The 19,447-nt window shown below is 45.2% G+C and overlaps 1 protein-coding gene across 1 annotated transcript; it reads right to left on the bottom strand.

Annotated features, from left to right (window-relative positions):
• Nucleotides 1–4,664: 4,664 nt before the first annotated feature.
• Nucleotides 4,665–15,631, bottom strand: CALM1 (calmodulin 1). The gene is made up of 6 exons (XM_046647264.1): nucleotides 15,412–15,631; nucleotides 12,520–12,550; nucleotides 11,469–11,612; nucleotides 9,210–9,316; nucleotides 8,434–8,569; nucleotides 4,665–8,254 (listed from the first exon to the last, which is right to left on the bottom strand). The coding sequence occupies exons 1-6, from the start codon at nucleotides 15,412–15,414 to the stop codon at nucleotides 8,226–8,228; spliced, it is 450 nt and encodes a 149-aa protein (XP_046503220.1). The 5' UTR covers nucleotides 15,415–15,631; the 3' UTR covers nucleotides 4,665–8,225.
• Nucleotides 15,632–19,447: the final 3,816 nt, after the last annotated feature.

Below are 19,447 nucleotides of genomic sequence, written 5' to 3'. Positions count from 1 at the left end.
AGATCAAACTTAATTGTGTGGTTCAAATGGACTATTGTCTGCTTGATTTCTTAACTACTGGGAGAAGTATGTTAAAATCTCTGCAATGACGGATTTGTTATTCTCATCATTGCTGATTCTTGCTTTATACATTTTTATGCTTAGTCTGCCTCAGTTCTTACGTTTTCAAGTTGGTACAGGTTATTCATTTGCATGCTGTTTGGCAGTTGTGTTTAATAATGTTTCTACAGAAAGCCTGCAAAAGCTCCTCAAAAGGTAGAGACTGGGCCTTCCAATATTTTGAAATCCTCTTAATTCAGAGCTCCAAACATTGTAGGCATCAAACCTGAGAACAAATAATCAGAATACAACTTGCTCACTCTTCCCTTTAATCAGCTGTCTTTCTTACTAAGAAATAGCAAAAGAAGTACGTTCTGAATGCCTTCCTGGTTACAGGTGGCACCTAAATGGGAAGGCCGGGCGGTTATGCGCAAGGCTGAGTTTAAGGATTTGCCCTGTTTGAACACTGCATCCAGGCCCTAAGTTCCCCTCCAGAACCCTTAGAAAAGGATGAGCCTGCCGGGATTTAGCCAACCATTGTGTGATCGCCCACTTCTGGGGTTTGGGGAGGTGTCTCTGACCTTGACTTGCAATCAGGTCTTGGGAACTAGGGGTGTTGCTTGACATCTTCCAGCTGAAGACTGAGACTTTGGCAGAGAAGAGAGGAGGTGAGATGTGACTAGATGGCATCGCTTCCCATAGTGTTAGACGAGTTTGGGCCAGGTCCAGGCATACTAGAGAGAAGGGCTCCGGCTGGGGACAGTGAGCACGTCTCAAGGACTAGTCAGAATTCTGATAGAACCACAGGAGTCCTGGAAGACAAGGGGCGGAAAGAGGCAGGCCTCTGCCAGGGGATGAAAGGTAATGGGAAGTTACAGAGAATGGAGAGATGGCCTAACCATTGACCTCTCCCAGTGTGGTCAAGTGCCTCTCTATTAATGAGATTGACCTTTAACAAGAATGAGACCTCCATCATTCTCCAGAGGAGACAGAGCCTGCAAATGCCCAGATGGTGCAGGTCTTCCCAGGCAGGTACATCAAGGGAGAGCACCAACGGAAACCCTCAGGCCTGGCCTGGTTGAGGGTCCAGCAGGTTTGCCCATGAGCTCTGGGGAGCAGGTACCAAAAGACTAGACACTAGCAACTGTCATTAGGATTTTCAAAGGGATGAGGAACAGATGCTTAAACAGGTTTGTGTGCTATTTTTCTTTTTGAGGAAGATTAGCCCTGAGCTAACATCTGTGCCCAACTTCCTCTATTTTATATGTGGGATGCCTACCACAGCATGGCAGGATATGCAGTGCATAGGTCTGTGCCAGCGGTGCACAGGCCCAAACCTGTGAATCCTGGGCCGGCGAAGCAGAGCACGTGAACTTAACTGCTACGCCACCAGGCCAGCCCCCATTTGTGTGCTTTTAAAAAAAGGAAGTGACAATTCTCAAGAAGCAACATGATCTGGGTCAAACGAAGCAAACTGTGAAACTGGTCTCATTTTCTTCTGTGGCAATAGGATTCGTATTGTGCGGAAGGAGAAGAGCGTTTTTTAAGCACCTTCCATGTGTTAGCCACTATGCTAGAGGATTCCCATCACCTCATTTACTCTTACACCCACCTTGAGGACAAGGAAGCACAGAGTTGTCACTTGCCCAAAGGCACACCACTGGAGAAGGTAGAATTTGAACGTAGATCTGTTTGAAGATAGAACCTGGGTACATTTCACTACATCTTGTGGATTCCTCTCAAAAAGTGGTTAAAAAAAAAATGAGGAGAGAGAGAGAGAGGAGCAAATATTATGCCCAAAGACTTGAGGGGTGTGTGAATGCATGAAAGACCAAGGGTCTGCCATGTGGAAGCAGGGTCAGAAATCCAGTATTAGCTCCATCAGGCTGAGGTGGAGTCAATGGGCGGAAGCTGAAAGGAAGCAGGATTCAACCTAGGAAGAATGTTCTCACACTTGGGACCACTCAAAATGGAATTCCTTTATTCAGGAATTGGTTAACAACTCCTAGAAATTATATCCAAGAATCTAAGTATATGGAGGAATGTCCAGTACAAAAAGTGAAAACGAGAGGATAAAAAACTATGAACACACGATTCCTTTCATATATGTCCAGGATAGGCAAATCCAGAGGGACCGAAAGTAGATTAGCGGTTGCCTAGGAGAATGGGGAGCGATTACTAACAGGAACAGGATTTCTTTTTGGGGTGATGAAAACGTTCTAAAATTAGATAGTGTTGATGGTTGCACAACCCTGTGAATATTAAAAATCACTGAACTGCACACTTTAAAAGGGTGAATTTCCTGGTACATGAATTGTAGCTCAAGGAAAAAAAGTATAAGGGATAAAAAGTTTATAATATAGATGTATATATACAATATGTAATTTTGTGTAATAAGGAGTATTATGTTAATTTAAAAAACATACATACAGATTCCAATTTTATCAACTATATCTCTGCATCCATATGGTGAGAAAAAATTCTGGAAGGAAATATAAAGTGTTAATTATATTTTATAGGGTAGTGGGGTCATTTGATAGCGTATTTTATACAATAAACAGCATTTCTTTTAGAATCAGAAAAATGCTTTTGTAAAAATGGGACCAGGCTCCCTGCTGCAGTAAAGACATTCTTGTCATGGGAAGTTTCCAGAAAGTTTGAGAATCACCAGATATGGATGCTTGCACTGGGAGTTTGATCCACTATACATGACCTAGTTCTTTTAACTAAGATATTATCATTTTATAATTACTTCTTCACTTACTTTCTTTTTAATAACCCATTATCTCATAGCTTGACTGGTATTAGTCTGTATGGGGAAAAAATCCATCTTTTACTATAAAACACAGTAACTAAAAAAGAAAATCACATTTGAAGGGTATACTAGGACTCAAAAAGGGAAAGCAAATTAGTTTGAAAGCAAACTGTACATGCTTATCCACAGCCAGGATTTAAAGCTTAGGTTGTTACAAAATATTTAAGAAATTATCTTACTAGAGGAGGAACGTCTGGATTTTCTCTCTCATCTTTAGAAAAGTGAAAATAAAACAAAACTGTGACATTGGAAATACTATCTGGATGTGTACATACACACTCACTCGAAAGGTGGCTGACACAAGGCAGGACACAACTCTTCTGAGGGAAACTGCCACCTTTTCTTTAACCCAAGTTCGGAGCTTGTTGACCACGAGATGGGAAAGCCCGCCAGCTCCTCGGCTCCAGTCGGCTCTCCCGGCTCTCCCGTGGGAGCTGGAGCACGCACTGACTCCTCCCACCCCCTGACAGAGGGCTGAGGGCAGTGGGAGAGGAGACGCACCAAGCTATAAAAAAACTTGAAGTTTTATTTCCTTCTAAGGCGTCCTGAGTCACTGGGTGCTCCAGCCCCCAAAGCCCGGGGAAGTTCAACTCAAATCGGAAATGTGTGTATGTGTTTTTTTCCTGAGCCAAAGCGGCTGAAAAACCAGATGACGTTGTCACTTGGACTGAATCTCTTGCAGGCCTGGTGGTAGCTTCCTATTGCCGTCCTGGGAGGAGGATGGAAGTCACTTAATGATCAGCTTCTCCGACCCACCTTCCAGTATGACATCAGTCTTAGCAAGCTTGCCCTCCACTCCACCCCCAACATGGAGCTGGTGAGACTCTAAAAAGTCCCATTGTCAGCTCAAAGCATACTGCACTGCTACGCTATTTTGCCTCCCACCCTTCAGGCTGCAATTTCAATTTAAACACCAAGTGATGCCAAGCTGGTTGGTCAGAATCCTAGAAAGCCAGAGGTAGAAGGTACCTAGTCGAATAATTGTATTTTACTAAGGAGGAAACTGAGGCCCAGATAAGATCAGGAACTTGCCCAGGGCTACAGAGGGACAGAACCAAACTCAGGAGCCAGGCCTCAAGTCTCAGAGCAGAGGGCTCTGTCCCCACGGTGGTGTCCACATCCTTGCAGTCCCAACTCCTATACACAGGAGGGGCTAAATGCTCTCTGGAGACGTGTCTTGAGCCTGTGGCCGAAGCAGGGGCTTACCCCGTGACCATTCCCCTTTGCAGCCCTCTCACTGCTTCGGTGCAGTTGGAAAGGAAACAGGCAAGGCAGCTTGGAAAAGATCCTTCTGGAAAGCAGGGGCGGCCAGGAGGTGGCCTTTCCTGCTAACCAGAGTCTGGGACAGCACTAAGGGGAAGTTTTCCACTCCAAGCTTCTGAATGGAAGTTGCACCCTACCTGGTTTTCCTCAGCTGCCCTGCTCTTGACATGGGCAGAGGTATGTGCTTATATAATTTAAGATTCCCATCTAATTTTTAAAATGTATTTCTTTGCACAACCCCTAGAGACTTGGATTAACATTGAGGTTACAGGGAAATTAATCTTTTTATGGTGTACATTTTCTGCATAAAGCAAGCCCAGGTACATTAATAGGCCAAGAGATTGGACGAAAATGTCAGCTATTAACACCTGAGCTACTTAAAGCTCGAGTCAGGCTGTAGTGAGATGTGTTCATGGTCGCTGTGGCCCCTCACACTCACCGACTGTGCCAGAACCCAGGTGGAGTGACGTCCGAGGGCAGGTACGTCTTGTTCATCGAGCAAAATGGGTTGAAAGCTATCCAAGCTAAAAACCTACACAATTCGCAGTTAGAGATGAAAGGCTGCAGAAATGTTTATTGAATACAGTGCCAGGTTTATAAATAAAACTTATTTACAATTTCCATAGAGTTGGTCCCCCATCAGAGAGGTGGTTAAATCTCCAAACAGTTTATCTCAAGATTTACAGAAACGTTCAAGTACATCTCCTTTTCAAATTGCCACGGTGAAGATGAACTTCAGTAACAAGAGAACTGCCACCATCTTTGCTACAGACGTGTTTAATGAACAGTGTAATAGATCTGGAGAAAGAACACGCGCTGCACCCATGCCACTACCCTCTTACTCCAAGGGATACAGACAGCAAAGAATTTCTGTCTCCAACAGGACAACTTCAAGGGATCAAAAAAGAAAACAGTAACTACCAGCTGGAGAGAAAGATTAAGACACATTCGTGGAATCTAGTCACTGCCAAAAGGATCAATCTATTTAGGATATACAATAATTAATTCAGATGTTTAAAATAATTGAACAAAGAGCAGACTTGACCAAATTTACATTCTTTGTTTAGGAAGAAGTTCCCAGTATACTGAGGGGCCAATAATATGCTGCTACTCTGATGGGCCACAGTGGCGCTGGGCCTACTGGACAGCCGCTCATTACTATACGGTTACAGGTACAGTCAGACATGCATTTATAAAGAGAATACAAAAATATGTACAGTAGCTAATTTTCAATGTGTTTAAGTTGCCGAAAGACACCAATTAAAGTGTGCAAAAATTCGTTTGTCAAAAAATCAGAAAAAGCCCTCCTTGGCAAGAGTGCTTCAAGAACCCATCTGAAATATCAGGATACATTTGCCTTACTCAACACCTACCCCAAACAGATGGAGAACAAAACTATGAAAGTGTTTGCCAAGTATTCAGCAGTTTTTTATGGCAAGTCTCAGGCTCAAGCGGGATGGCAGTTAAACTAGTCACTTTATATATATAAATATATGTATATATTTATAGAGCAGTTAGAAGTAGGGACAAGAGTTTACAGGAAGGTGCTCACCAGTTGAAGAGCACTGCCACAACATCCAGCTATTTCCTCTCACCAACTCACAGGGACCGCACACACCTAACCCCAGGGCTGGTTGTCCCCTCCGAGGCCAGAGGGAAAGGCTACAGTGGGCTGGGCTTCACCTCTGCACCAATCTGGAACTCAGCATCCCCTGGGGGAAAGGTTTCCGGTCCTCATGCAGGATCCAGGCCATACAAGAATCTGGTTTCAAAGGCAGTCTTTTAGCAAAGACTGTGGGACCACTAAAATGGAGTCCACTCAGCTTCTAGAAAAAGACTTGGTGAAAGGGTAAGATAGAAGGCAGTTTTTAAAAATAAATCACCCCCAAGCCTCTTTGAAACTACCAGGAGGTCATCAGCCACAGGCCTGAGACTGGGTCAAAAGTCAGGGTTCTTGACCTCCCTCCAAGAAACATCTAGGTCATTAACTTACTTGAACCAGGCATCCTCAGTCCTATCTCACCAGAAGAACCCCAAGGTATTCTTAGGTGTTCCTTCCAGATTCAGGGAATTATGAAAGTCAACCCCAGCTCATGATGTCAACCCCTCGCCTACCAACCACCCAGTCCAAGAACCAGCAGCAGAGGCGGATGGGCAGGCTCCTCTCCACTGCTCTGACCCGCCCCTCTGGCAGGAAATCTAACAAGCTGCAAAATGCCAGAAAGACAGGGAGTAGGAGAGGAAGAAGCCGAGGGTCTCTATAAATCAACCCTGAATGCACCCATTTGGCTGCCAAGAGCTTCTCACTGCCTCGCTAGCAACCTGCCACTGGTTCCCCGGCAAATGAAAACCCCCACACAAACACTCAAAACCCAAACTGCCTTGCTAATAGGATACAATCAGTTCACACCCTGAAAAACGCACGTCCAGCCTTCACTTCAAAAAGAGCTCTGCGTTAAATGCAACATGCCTTCAAGGGGGCTTTTTAAGCGGACAAATCCCACTGCGGAGACCAGCACCAGCATCTCCTAGTGTGGGTTACAGGTTTATAATTAGACACAAAACTCCCTGTGGGCTGAGTTTTACTTTCAAGCTGGGGGCTAGCATTAGTTCCACTTGGGGGAAGAAAGCAAAGTCAAGTCAACTTAAAAAACATAAAAGGAGGCTAAGGTAAATAGAAATCATAAATTAAGAATAGTGAATCAAAAGGTGACTGGTAGTGTCTTTTAGGCATGAAGAGACTGGCTTAGAAAAGTGAGTATGCTCCTACCACACACAGCGAGGATTGGATTACAGACACACTAAATCATGTCTCTTGCACAGATGGTCTCAAGTAGTTACATAAAACAGGTAATCAGCAGCGCGACTGAGAAGAACCCCTAAATACATGCTTGAGAAAGTGGGTCTTTTTCCTTCATTAAGAGCTCTACTGCCTGAATAATCATTAAGTCACCGCAGTTCGCCTCCCCCCGCCCCCCACCCCTCCCCCCGGGGGAAAATACAAGTAGACCTGCGTGTCCATGGATATGATGAAGTAATCGCTATCTGCCTGGTTTTAGGCAAGGTCTCAGGCTCAGAGGTTGGTGCTAGGATGTCAGGAGGGAGGGAGGGAAACCCAATGCTGGGCTGTGGGCATTTAAAGGCGCACTGGCCTCCCCTCCAACTTCCTTGTCCCCGTTTAGATCTCAGCTTTACAAAGCATTTAACACCACTTTAAGTTAATGGTCTTTTTATTGGAAAAAAAAAAAAAAAGACTAGCATTTACAACTTGGAATGGACGTAAATTGTAATCTCTTGAACAGCAATGTTGATGGTTGTGCTGAAGTCCACAGCCACAGCCTACTCTGCTGGCTCCAAGTCATGGTTCAGAAGGTTTTAAAAACAGAGAGTCCAAAGATGCTCCCCTGGAAAAGTTTCTTTTTAAAAATTTGTGTGAACAGTGACAGCCTGACACCCGCTTTGCTCTAGTACAACGCAGACAATGCTAAACCAGCACACACAGGCCTGCCACCAGGGTGTCATTGTCACCATGGGTCGGGGCACATGGAAGTACAAGAGGACCATCCTGCTAGTGGGGCTATATCTAGACAGTTTATCCTTCACTCGCTTTTCTGCACAGCATCCTGAGGTAAACCAATTTTAAATGTGTTTGTTTTCAGTAAACCAGCTATGACGATTTATACTAACAAACTGAACTAGAACCCATTTGAATAAGTTTTGAATTTGTTTTTTCGTTTTTCATTTTTAATACAAATGCCTGACTGTGCTCAATTGTCAAGCTGCATGCATGAAAAACTGGCCAGCCCAAACAGTGTATTACTCATTAGCAAATGGAACTGCAAGGAGTCCACCAAGTGCTTCCTTATCGTTAAGGTAGTACAAGTATTTATATCATAAAACGGATGTGTAGCTTGATCTTTAGGGGACAGGACCACCAACCAATACATGCAGATTTTTTGTGTGTGTGGACAGAAGGTACTTCTGACATTCAGTTTTGCTATATAGAAACAGAATGAGTAAATGAACTTTTTTTTTTTTTTTGCAAGAGGTAAGTAAAAGATTCAATTTGATTCTTCTAGAGGGGGGAAAAGGAGTTGAAAGTAGGTCTTCATTTTGCAGTCATCATCTGTACGAATTCTGTAAAGACAAATAATCATAACTTTCGGTTACCTTCAAAAGCAGCTTTAATGAACACAACATCTCTGCTCTGTATATATTAAAAAAAAAAAAAAAAACTCAGTGAAAGGTCTAACGAAGCAACTGTTTCTGGAGCCGAAAGGGAAGGCTTAAACACTAAGCTACGGAAACGTGCTTACCTTCATAGTTGACTTGTCCGTCTCCGTCAATATCTGCTTCTCTGATCATTTCATCTACTTCTTCATCTGTTAGTTTTTCTCCTAAGTTTGTCATGACGTGACGTAGTTCTGCCGCACTGATGTAACCGTTGCCATCCTGTGAACGTTCAGCAATTGTTACTGACAGAGGCTCACCGGGGTTTAGGGTGGGCAGGGTCTTTGACTTCATTACGCCCTCTCAAGTTACTGCCACCTCTGCGGACACGGACAGCTCTCCCATCTCCCGTTCCCATCTCTACCCACTGAATACACGCAGTCAGCGAACGCAAAAGATGCAGGAGCTTTTCCAAAGCTAACAGAAATTGAAAGTAACAATCAAGAAACTTGGTTCAAAATTTCTCTACTACAGTCATGTGCCGCATAATGACGTCATGGTCAATGACAGACCACATATATGACAGCAGTCCCAGAAGATCAGTGCCACATAGCCTAGGTGTGTAGTAGGCTACTCTATCTAGGTTTGTGTAAGAGTACACTCTCTGATGTTCACACAATGACGAAATTGCCTAATGATGCATTTCTCAGAACATAAGCTGGTCGTTAAGCAATGCATGGCTGTACTTATTGTGCTCAGCCTCCCCCAGTAAGGTTACTGCAATAAGTCAGGATATCTGAAAGTGAGATTAGAGAGGCTCAGGGCATACAGTGTTCTAACTAAAACAGATTGTTAGAGCTTTCAGAAATGATAGCAAAAAAACCGTATTTAAGCACCATCTGCCATGCAGACGCAAGATTACCTTGTCAAAGACTCGGAATGCCTCACGGATTTCTTCTTCGCTGTCTGTATCTTTCATTTTTCTAGCCATCATAGTCAAAAATTCTGGGAAGTCAATGGTGCCATTACCTCAAATTAAAAAACAAAAAGCTCCTGTAAAATAAGCGCTCCAGGAACGCAACTGCAGGGGTAATTTTAGAACCACTTTATAGAATGCTCATCACTTGCTAGGACAAACTGCTAAATTATTTCATTAGGTTCAAGCATTCGTGGGTCTAAACTGCTCAAATTCCCCACAGGGCAATTTCACATGATTCACCTAATTCCAACTAGTAATGAGCGCCCAGGATAGCATTTAACGATGCAAAGGAAACTGCACATATGGATTCCTGACCACTGAAGGGGGCTGGACAGTTCAAGAGGGAAAAAAGCACATGGCACCGCAGGCCGAACCCTTCCACTCCCAAGGGAAGCACTTGAGACCGCCTTCCCCAGGGTGAGGGAGATCCTCAGCTCGGACTCTGCCCTGGCCAGGGATTCTAATAAGGCCTCTAACTGGGCCACCAGGAGTACCAAATGCTTTTTTAGGGAGGGTACAGATTATGAGAAAGGCAAAACTGCCTTTTTTATGCCATGGACCATAAAGTGTTAGAAAGTCTTCTCCAGGAGTCATTTCTCAGCCACTTTATGATGACAAGTCACCTAATCGTTTTCTCCCCAACTCAGCCTCTTTATTTCCCTTTAAGGGCACAGCTCAGAAGTGTGTCCAAAGCTCAGACCATTAACATTTAGGAAACTGTGTCAGAAGAATCTCTTCTGTGGCCGGTGTTCCAAACAATTCCTCCTCCAAAACCAAGAGTTAGATGAACACCCCAAAGGCAAGCCACCACATTAATAGTCTAACTCGAATTAAATGGAAATGAAACTAAATTAGAAGAAAAAAGCCTTAGGTTAAGTTACTCATTTTCACCGGTACCTTTAAATCAAAATAATAATTCAGAGATTCCCTTCAAGCCCTTTTGGCTTCCAAAATTTTAAATTATTTGAAGTGCTATCTCATAGCCTGCAGAGATGATGTCCTTAGGCATCATCATATTTATTCATTGCAAACACTAGATTCTGCAGCCTGGGACAACTTCTCCCCGCTTGTTCCATAGCATCTAAGGGGCTAATACACTCTGCCAGTCCCCAGACACAGTTTCCCAGGGTTTACACAAAACAGGAGGGAGCCACTCCATGTTCCCACATGGCTGATCATCTTAGCAGTCAAACTAGAGAGAACTATGAACAACCTTTTTCCAAAACAATACTAAAGATGAAAACAGTCTTTACAAGTAGCTCAAATGAGTTGAAATTATTGATAAAATGCTTACCCCAGACCCCTGCTTCTAAACATGTGACCCGACAAGTGTAATTCTGTTTTATCACCTTAAGATATCATATTTTTTTAAATGGCTACTATCAAGCCAATCATTTAGAAAGTATTCTAGATCCAAACTGTTAACTCTTAGTTCACTTTTTAAAATTTACTCTGTTCTACAATGTAAGGTAGTACGTATACATGGCTCCCAAATATAAGAGGTTTTGTGGGGGGGCGGCGCACATGAGGGAGTGCTCAAAAACTATGTACTAATATAAGCGAGCAATGAGACGTCTATCGTCCACTATTCTGGAGTCCAGAGGAACAGATGACTGATTGGTGACCAACTGCTACAGGAGTTACTGCTTATTCCCTCCGGCTCAGCACCTTATACATCTTCCCCTCCTGTCAGGTTCTGTAAACCTACTCTCCACAGTCACCATGCACCAGCTCCCCCAAGCCTCACGCAATCCTCAAAATTCTCTTCAATAAACACATCTACAGCTCACTGTTCACAATTCCACATTAATGTCTAAGAGGGCTCTTCTTCCACTTCTCAAGGGGTTTTTCTCCTCCTCTTGGAGACAATAAGCTTTTTAAAAAGATCTATGGCTACATATTTTTACTTCTCCCCCAGGACTCAGTACAGACTCTCGGGCAAGTTGATAAAAGATTGAGCTGTAGGTCACAGCAAGTAGAAAAAAACAATACGGTTATCTGATCCAAGAAATGTTCCAGACAGTAAGCAGGGCAAAAGGCAGGCCTATAATCTTCTGTTTTAATTGTCAATGGCTGTAAGGCAACCACAGAAAAGATCTTTGCACATTTGCTTTGCTCTGGGGACCTGAAAGACAATCCTGTAACATGTCTGAACTTGAATTACACAACGCTGGCGCTCATTCAGTGTTCTAAAGTCCTTACCGTCAGCGTCCACTTCGTTGATCATGTCCTGCAGCTCGGCTTCTGTTGGGTTCTGACCCAGTGACCTCATGACAGTTCCAAGTTCCTTTGTTGTGATGGTGCCATCGCCATCTTTGTCAAATAGGGAGAAAGCTTCCTTGAATTCTGAAAACAAAAGTTTACCTTTTAGAATTAATGTCTTTACGCAACCCAGCCACAGCGTACACTTCCCTTGGGCTTGCCAAAGCGAGCTGTCCAAGCAGTGCAAGTTAACTGCCTGGCCTTTATCTACTGAAATAAACACCACAATAGTCCTGCTGGACTGGCCTTCATACAGCAGTCCATAAAGCAAACACTGCTCCATAAAACCACAATTTCTCCTATTTTTACACGCTTAAATTAGTCCTAAATCCAATCTGACAGGTGAAGATTGGTCCACGTGTTCCCGTAAGGTCCCTTCCTGTTAAATTTCTATAGCCATAAGAACTCCTTGATTCACAGCAACACAAAGAGGTTACTAGAAACGTACATTCCCAGGGAACCAGTGTATCCTTTCTACATAGCTTTCAGAACATTTCAAAGACATTCCTGGTTTCCTAAAAAGAAACCACCTCAAAAAAGTCCTCCAGGGAATAGTAAAAGCTAAAATCTAAACTAACATAACTCCCTTCCCAATTATTATATGTTCCTAACATTCATTTTCACATTCCCATTTATTTCAGAACAGCATGCACAAGCTTTCACTGTGAATTACTGACAGACCTGTGGTAGAAGAATTCTAAACTGCATTTCTGAGCAGGCTCCATGCAGCCTCATCGTATGCAAAGCCTCTACGCCGCCAGGAAGCAGAGCTAACGCTCCAGAGTGAACAAAGTGGGTAGTCTTAGTCTCACTTCCTTTCACATTATCTCCCAAATACTGGTAAAGAGTAACACTTGACCTACACGTTTCTGCTTATTGTTTTCATTTAAATAAATTCTTAGGAAACTGCCCTGATTCGAGGAAGGAGGGGACAGAGGGGTCACCAAAACCAAGTTCTGGCCTACTGGAACCCCTTAAGTCATCAACTTACCAGCGATCTGTTCTTCGGTCAGCTGATCAGCCTACATGGGATAAAAAAAAGGCTGTAATTCAATCCACAAGAGTCTGAGATCAACAGTCTTTCCAATGACACTTTTAACAGTAAACTTTCAAAAATCAATCTTAAAAAAAAAATCACCCGTGTGAAAACTTTAGCATCTTTCACTTTAGCATGTCATTTAAAGAAAATAGAATAAAGGGAACCCTTTATGTTATTTTAAACACAAAGGATGACAAGGAAGTGACAATGTCTCATTTCAGGTTTTCTTTTATGGGCCTACGGCTGTGTGCTCTGTGTGCTTGGAGGTCTAACTAGGAAGGGTTGGTTCAAAATTTGAAAAATGGCACCTCTAGTGGCAAAAGGCCCTACGGCATGTGCTGCAGGGGCAGGCTCTGAGAAAGAAGAGCGCCACCTACTGCGCCAGGGCCACGGCAGTCCCCGCTTCCATCCAAGAAGGGACCCAGCCTGACGCTGCTGTCACCGCAGCCAGGATCTCGTTCCAGGGGCAGGCTTTTAGCGCACCTTGCGCATTGCTGTGGGCGCTCCAAATCTCCAAACTGGCGTTACATAATGGCACTGGGTTGGATTAACAGGCTTTTACATCTATTTTATGAGATATAATTAAGTGAAAAAAATAAACATACAGCAATGGGTTACGTTACCAACTTTATTTCCATGTAATAAATGCTTTCCAATCATTTAAATGAGGCAGTTATTTGTTAAAAGCCTACCATTTACAATGGCTAATGCCTTCGGTCAAATTATCCCATGATTCAGAAGCCAGGAAAAAATGAAACTGTCCTACAACTGAGCTGTCACAAAACTGCGAAAATTAAGTACACAGAAAACTACATAATTATGAGACTACATCCTCTCTTTTCTAGAGAGGAGGAACTATTACCTTTGCTGGACAATACTAACTCTACCCACCTTAAGGATGACATGAGACTCCTAACAGTAAACACACTTTACTCGAGGTGGTAATGGCCGTGAAGATAATTCTCACTTGCATTATTTGCTCTCTGCCACACCGAAACCAGCCAGGGGAATGTGACAATCTCAAAGAAAGCTAATACAGCTTTTTATTTTAATGAAGGGCATCTAATGAAACCAGTTACAAAATAAGTCCTACTAGAAAGCTGACGGTGTTAAGTTTATTCCAACTCTTAAATCAAAACTTTCAGTAGGAATAGTGTTCCAATATACTGATTTGGGGGGGAAATCTTATTTTTTTCAAATTAGAACTGAGTCTTCCTTTCTACCCAGTCACTGCACGTTGGTTTTCTGTACATCGAACGAAGGCGACACGATGATTTATGTAACACCAGGGAAACGTCTGTCTTGTACAACAGGAAGCGCTGCCACACCTCGCAAGAGAAGCTGTCACCTTACTGGGCAGAACAGGCCCTCCTCGCCACAAAACTCTCCTGTTAAGAGGAGTTCTCGAGAGTATCAGCTTTCCTCGACAAAGAAATACCCTTCTCCGCCAAAATCGCGCTGCTGGCCTTAGGGGCAAAGGTGCTCCGAACCTGCCAGGAGCCATCTCCCCACCCCGCCAAGCCAGAAAACGCGGTGGCTGATGTCAGTCCTGCCCGCCGAGGGAGGAAGGGGGCTGTGGAAAACACACCCAGCGAGGCGCACAGGCGCATCTGGCAGTCTAGAAGCTGTAGAGAAAGCGGAAACGTGGAGGGCATCTCTCTGCGGACCGGGAAGTGGCGCGGAGCGGGGAAAACGCCGGGCGAGGGGCCAGGCGGGGGTGCGCGCCCCGAGGGCAGGCGCGGTGCCGGGGGGCAAGGTGGCCCCAGGGTGGAGGCCCCGCGCCTCCCAGGCCAGTGCGAGCCCCCACTCCGGGGCCGAGTGGCGGGTGGGGACCAAGTCCGCCTCGCGCCTCCCACCCGCTTCTGCTCCCCCAGGCGGCAAGCCCGCCGCGCCGCCGCCGCCTCCTCCTCCCGGGGCAGAAACTTTGCGTCTCTAATGGAAACCGAGCAGCGCGCCAGCTCCCTCCTCCCCCCCCCCCCCCCCCCCGCCCCAATTAGCGCGAGCCGAGTGCCTCCCGCGGGAAGGGACCTCCCAGTGTACCGAGGCTCACGCGCGCCTGTACTGCCGCACTGGATGGGGGGCTGCAGGGGTGCGAGACAGGGAGACACGAGCCCCGGCCACACCGCAGGGCCCCGCCCGGGAGCAGGGCGGCCGGCCCGCCGCTTCCGCCCTCTCCGCCCCCCACCCCTCGCCTTCCTGCCCCCACCCCACCCTTCCCCGGCTCCTTCCTTCCCAGCCCACGCCCGCGCCGCGCCCCCCGGGAGGGAGGAGGGGAGAGAGGCTGAGAAAGGGCGCCCAGCGGGGTCGGCTGGAAGGGGTGGGAACACCGACGGCGTCCCCCAAGCCCCGGCTGGAGCAAGGTGCGCCACCGGCTCCCTCCGGCCCATTCATTCTCCACCGCCCGCCCGCCCCTCCGCTTTCGTGCCTGGTGAGGGGGGGGGCGTCTAGTGCCCGGCCCCGCCCGGCTCCCCCGCCCCCCGGGGCCCCAGCCGAGGCGCAACGCTGCGGGCAGCCCGGGTGCGGCGCGCTGGATGCAGCGGTGCGGGGCTGGGGGAGGGGGTGGATGCGGAAGGCCCCGGTGCGGCTGCGGCCGGAGCCCCTGCCCGCGGACAGCCCACCGCCAAGGCCAACTCCAGGAGCAGCCAAGATTTAAATGAGGATCCCTGGCCGAGGAAACCAAGATGCAAATCCGGAATGCATCCTTCTTAACCGCAGTTGCTGCGTAACCCCCGGAAAAGAGAAAAAACCCCACCAGAAAAAAAGAAAAACCGGACTGCACTAAAAATTTGGGAAGAAATCCTGGGCAGGCAGCTGCTACGCCGGCGTTTGACACTCCCGACCTACCATGGTGCGAGAGAAGGGAGGAAGAGCACAGAGATCGAGGGTGGCTGCACCAGCGCAGGGGCTGTGACGGCGGGGGTGCCTCCGCTGCTCCTGCTGCTGCTAAGGCGCTGTGTGCGCTGAGCGCTGTGCCGCTGCCGCTGCCGCCGCCGCCTGCGCCGCCGCCCCACTGCGAGTAACGGCGCCGCGTCCGCGAGGCTCCCAACACCACTGCCGAAGAGCGAGCCTGCGCTCCGCGGTATATATAGCGCGCTCCGTATCCCTCCGCCGCGACCGCGGCCGCTTCGCTCCGAGCAGCTCTGCGAGGGCCGGGCCTTGTCGCTTGGCCCCGCCCCCCGGCGCGCCCGGCTTCCCGCCGCCCCCCGCGCGCCCGCCGCCGCCGCGGGCCCTGGCCCGGGACTCGGACGCCGAGGGTTCGGGGAGAGGAGCGTGGTCCCAGGGCAGGTGCAGCGAGGAGTCGCCGGAGTCTCCCATCCAGGCCCGGGACGAGGACAGGGCATCTGCATAGCCCCGAGTTGGGGCTGCCCTGGCCTTCCGAAGCCGTCTGCCCCTCACCCCAGCCCCACCCCCACCTGTGGGGACCCCACCCCCCACCCCCCATCCCCCATCTCTTAGTGTCCGCTGTGGCAGCCAGGTCCCTCCGGCCCCTCGCCCCGGGGTCCCCAGCCGGCCGCCTCCCGTTCGGGGAGCTGCGGGAGGTCCTGGGCAGGGGATCAGACTGCACACCTTCAGCTGCCGAGGAGAGGGGTCTGGAAGGAGCAAGGCAGTTTTTCTCGTGCAAGAAATTGGTCAGACGTTTTTCTTTTCGAAATTTGAAGCCATGTCTGAGACAAATTATGTATGCTCGACTGCTAAATCTGTGCCATGCTCATATGCTTAGCCAGTCTTCTTTTAATGTTTTTACGTTTCAACCGAATATTCTTTTGTATGCCTGAATTATCTCTCTCCTCTACTGTTTTGTTCTCTTTTTCCTCAGGAAAATACTGTTCATCCTGGCTCCAGTCTTACTGAAATTAATATACCTGTACATCTTCCATACACCTTAAAATCCATGCTTTGAATTTTTTTCTTAATTTTCCTGGTCCTGAGGGAGATCAGATCTTTATTCATAAATCCATAGAAACAAAAGAAGAAAAAAATAGATGGTTAGAATCCCCTAGATTACAGCTGAACACAGCTAATTGAGTCTGTTATGCAGCTAGACCATATTTTAACGCACAATCTTGATTATATTTCTTTTTAACCAGTATTTTAATCTTTAGATTTACTGATGTTTTCAATTTTTCTGTAAACTAGAGAAAAGACCATTTCAGGTGTTAATTTGAAGCCCAGAACTTGTAAAAATCTTGACAAAGTGCTGCAGTGTCTTTTCTTGCCAAGGCAGAACACAGAATTTGATCTTTTGTTTACACGGCCTGGGCAACAGTTGCAAGTTATCATTTGCGTACTCTTTCAGAGAATGTGGCAAAGTGTATGATTGACAACCCCTGCTAGAAAGGGCTTTGCTTGGTTATGTTCGTTTTTGGCTTTGAGAGAGTCTGCAGAAATACGTTTTAAAAGAATGGAAAATGTTCAGGGCACATTGCAGATGTCACAGGGCTTCTGAGATAGCCTCCGACAACTATTGGTGGAACTGTTCTTCTCACTGATGTTCCTTCTGGAATGCCACAGAAAGAGTGAACCTGCTGTTGAGTTCAAAGAGAGGCTGCCTTCCCTCTGCAGATTATAAAGACATTGTTCACCCACAAATCTGCCAATCATCACCACCACCACCACCATCATCATCATTAACATCTTGTACTCATAGGGGGAAACCTGAGTGGGAATAAAGTGTATATATTAATGGAGAGTTGGAAATAGAGGAAAAGGGACTGATACAAAATCAATTTAAAGAATATTCAATAATCCAGTGAGTAACTAGTTTAAATGGCCAAACTCGTCATTAAAACTACTTCATTCCTAAGGGAATTTGTATTCTTTGCCAGGCTTTCCATATAGTAGTTAGTTAAATATATTTTAAAACAGTATACATTGTACGAGTAGGGGGAAATAATAGCCTAGAAATGAAATGTGTTTCATTATTAAGGACTCATTAGCTTCTAACAGTCTTCCATTTTTTACAATTATTTTAGTTAAGTTGCTACAATCTATGGTTTTGAAAACCAGGCATTCTCTAAAATAGTATTTCTTCCTCTGTTATTTAACCTATTTCACCCAAATAAAATGCTTTGAAACTTTTTCATGACTTTACTTGCTAAAAACTGTACATTGCAGAATCATTTTACTCATTATAGTAAAATTTATTATTCTGATTCTTCACATTTTACCAGCTAGAGCTGTCTTTTGGTAATTCTTTAATGTATCAAAGCACATCTTAGCTTTCAAGCCTATTGGGTTTGTAATGAGGTCATGCTTTACTCAGTTTTATGGCTAGTTTGACACACTGAAATACAAGAAGGTCAAGTGACTTGCCCAAGATCTTATCGTGAGTCAGTGATGGAGCATAAAATAGAACGTGAGCTCTTGCTTGGGGCTCTAATATTAGATTATATTAGTGAAATCAGTATCTGAAATTTTTAAACGTACAATGTGAAGGATTTGCCTATTTCATGAAGCAGGTTCTTCTGACTGACTACCCAGATGATCACATTTTCATTAAAGTCCAATAGACTCCTTTAAGTGAATAAACCTCCTAATTTATGGAGAGACAGCAATTATAATTGCAATCAGCAATCGTGATATCATAATTTGCTGAGAACCAAAAGCCGGTGGACTATTTTGTGATAGTGATAGGAAATGGTTATTACTTAACATAATGTAAAATTGAAGAAAAGTAGAAAGAATGCAGCCCCAAGCCAGGAATCTCAGGTTTAAATATCATTTCTGTCACTGACTGGATCATTCCATCCCTCTGAGTCTAACAGAAAGAATAGAAATGTAATAATTGTACATCTCATGGGTAAAATAAGAGGTTTGAATTTGATCTATAAATTCCTTTCAGCTGTAAAACCCTGTGCCTGAGATTTTAATATATATGATTATATATGATACATATGATATATAGGATTACATATGATTATAAAATATGTAATATTATAAAATATGTAATATATACACACAAATATGCATATATTGAAGAAGAAGAGGGCAAATGGAGAAACGGAAATAGTTTAAAAATAAAAATAACATTTGCTGAGCATTGACTATGATCAGGCCCTGTGTTAAATGTATTATTTCATCCTCCTGCCCATCCTGTGAGGCAGTATCATTATTATCCTTATGTGGAAACTGAGGCACTGACAGATTCAATGATTTGCCTAATTTAAGTGGTGGAACTGAAAAATCTAGCTCAAAGGACCAAGCACATAGGCATTATGCTATATCTCCTATAATTTAATAAAATCTATGTTTAATTTGGGAGGAGAGTGCAAAGAATAAGATTAAAATTTGTTTTTTAAAGAGATACATCTTACCCAAAGATTTAAAATTAAAATAAGATCATAGAAATTAATAATAGCTCTATCTCCCACACAAGGAGGAGAGTGTTTGTGAAAGAAAACTCAAAGCAAAACGTTTACTTTGTGATGCTTTCTAGCCAGAAAACATGTATCATTTTGCAGATGAGGCCTAAAGTAAGGTGAGGAGACTTGCTCAGTATCAAACATTCAGTTGATGACTGCATGCTTTCATTGAAAGAGATGACCCAGTGGGGCCAGCCAAGTGGCATAGTGGTTAAGTTCGTCCTTTGGCAGCCTGGGGTTCGCCAGTTCAGATCCCAGCATGGACCTACACACCGCTCATCAATCCATGCTGTGGCAGCATCCCACATACAGAATAGAGGAAGACTGGCATAGATGTTAGCTCGGGGCCAATCTGCCTCACCAAAAAGAAAAAAAAAGAGAGAGATGACCCAGGGCTCCCTAATCCTAGTCCTATTCTGTGCTGTATCTCCAGTTGGTATTTTAAGTTTGTCTTTTACAAAATTGTTTCAAAGTAAAACCTGATTTTAAGACATCAATTAATACAAAATAGAAGTATA

Source organism: Equus quagga, chromosome 20 (genome assembly GCF_021613505.1).
Source record: "Equus quagga isolate Etosha38 chromosome 20, UCLA_HA_Equagga_1.0, whole genome shotgun sequence".
In the NCBI taxonomy this organism is placed as follows: Eukaryota; Metazoa; Chordata; class Mammalia; order Perissodactyla; family Equidae; genus Equus; species Equus quagga.
Note: the sequence above shows the minus strand (reverse complement) of the source record. Positions and strands in the feature narration are given on the sequence as shown.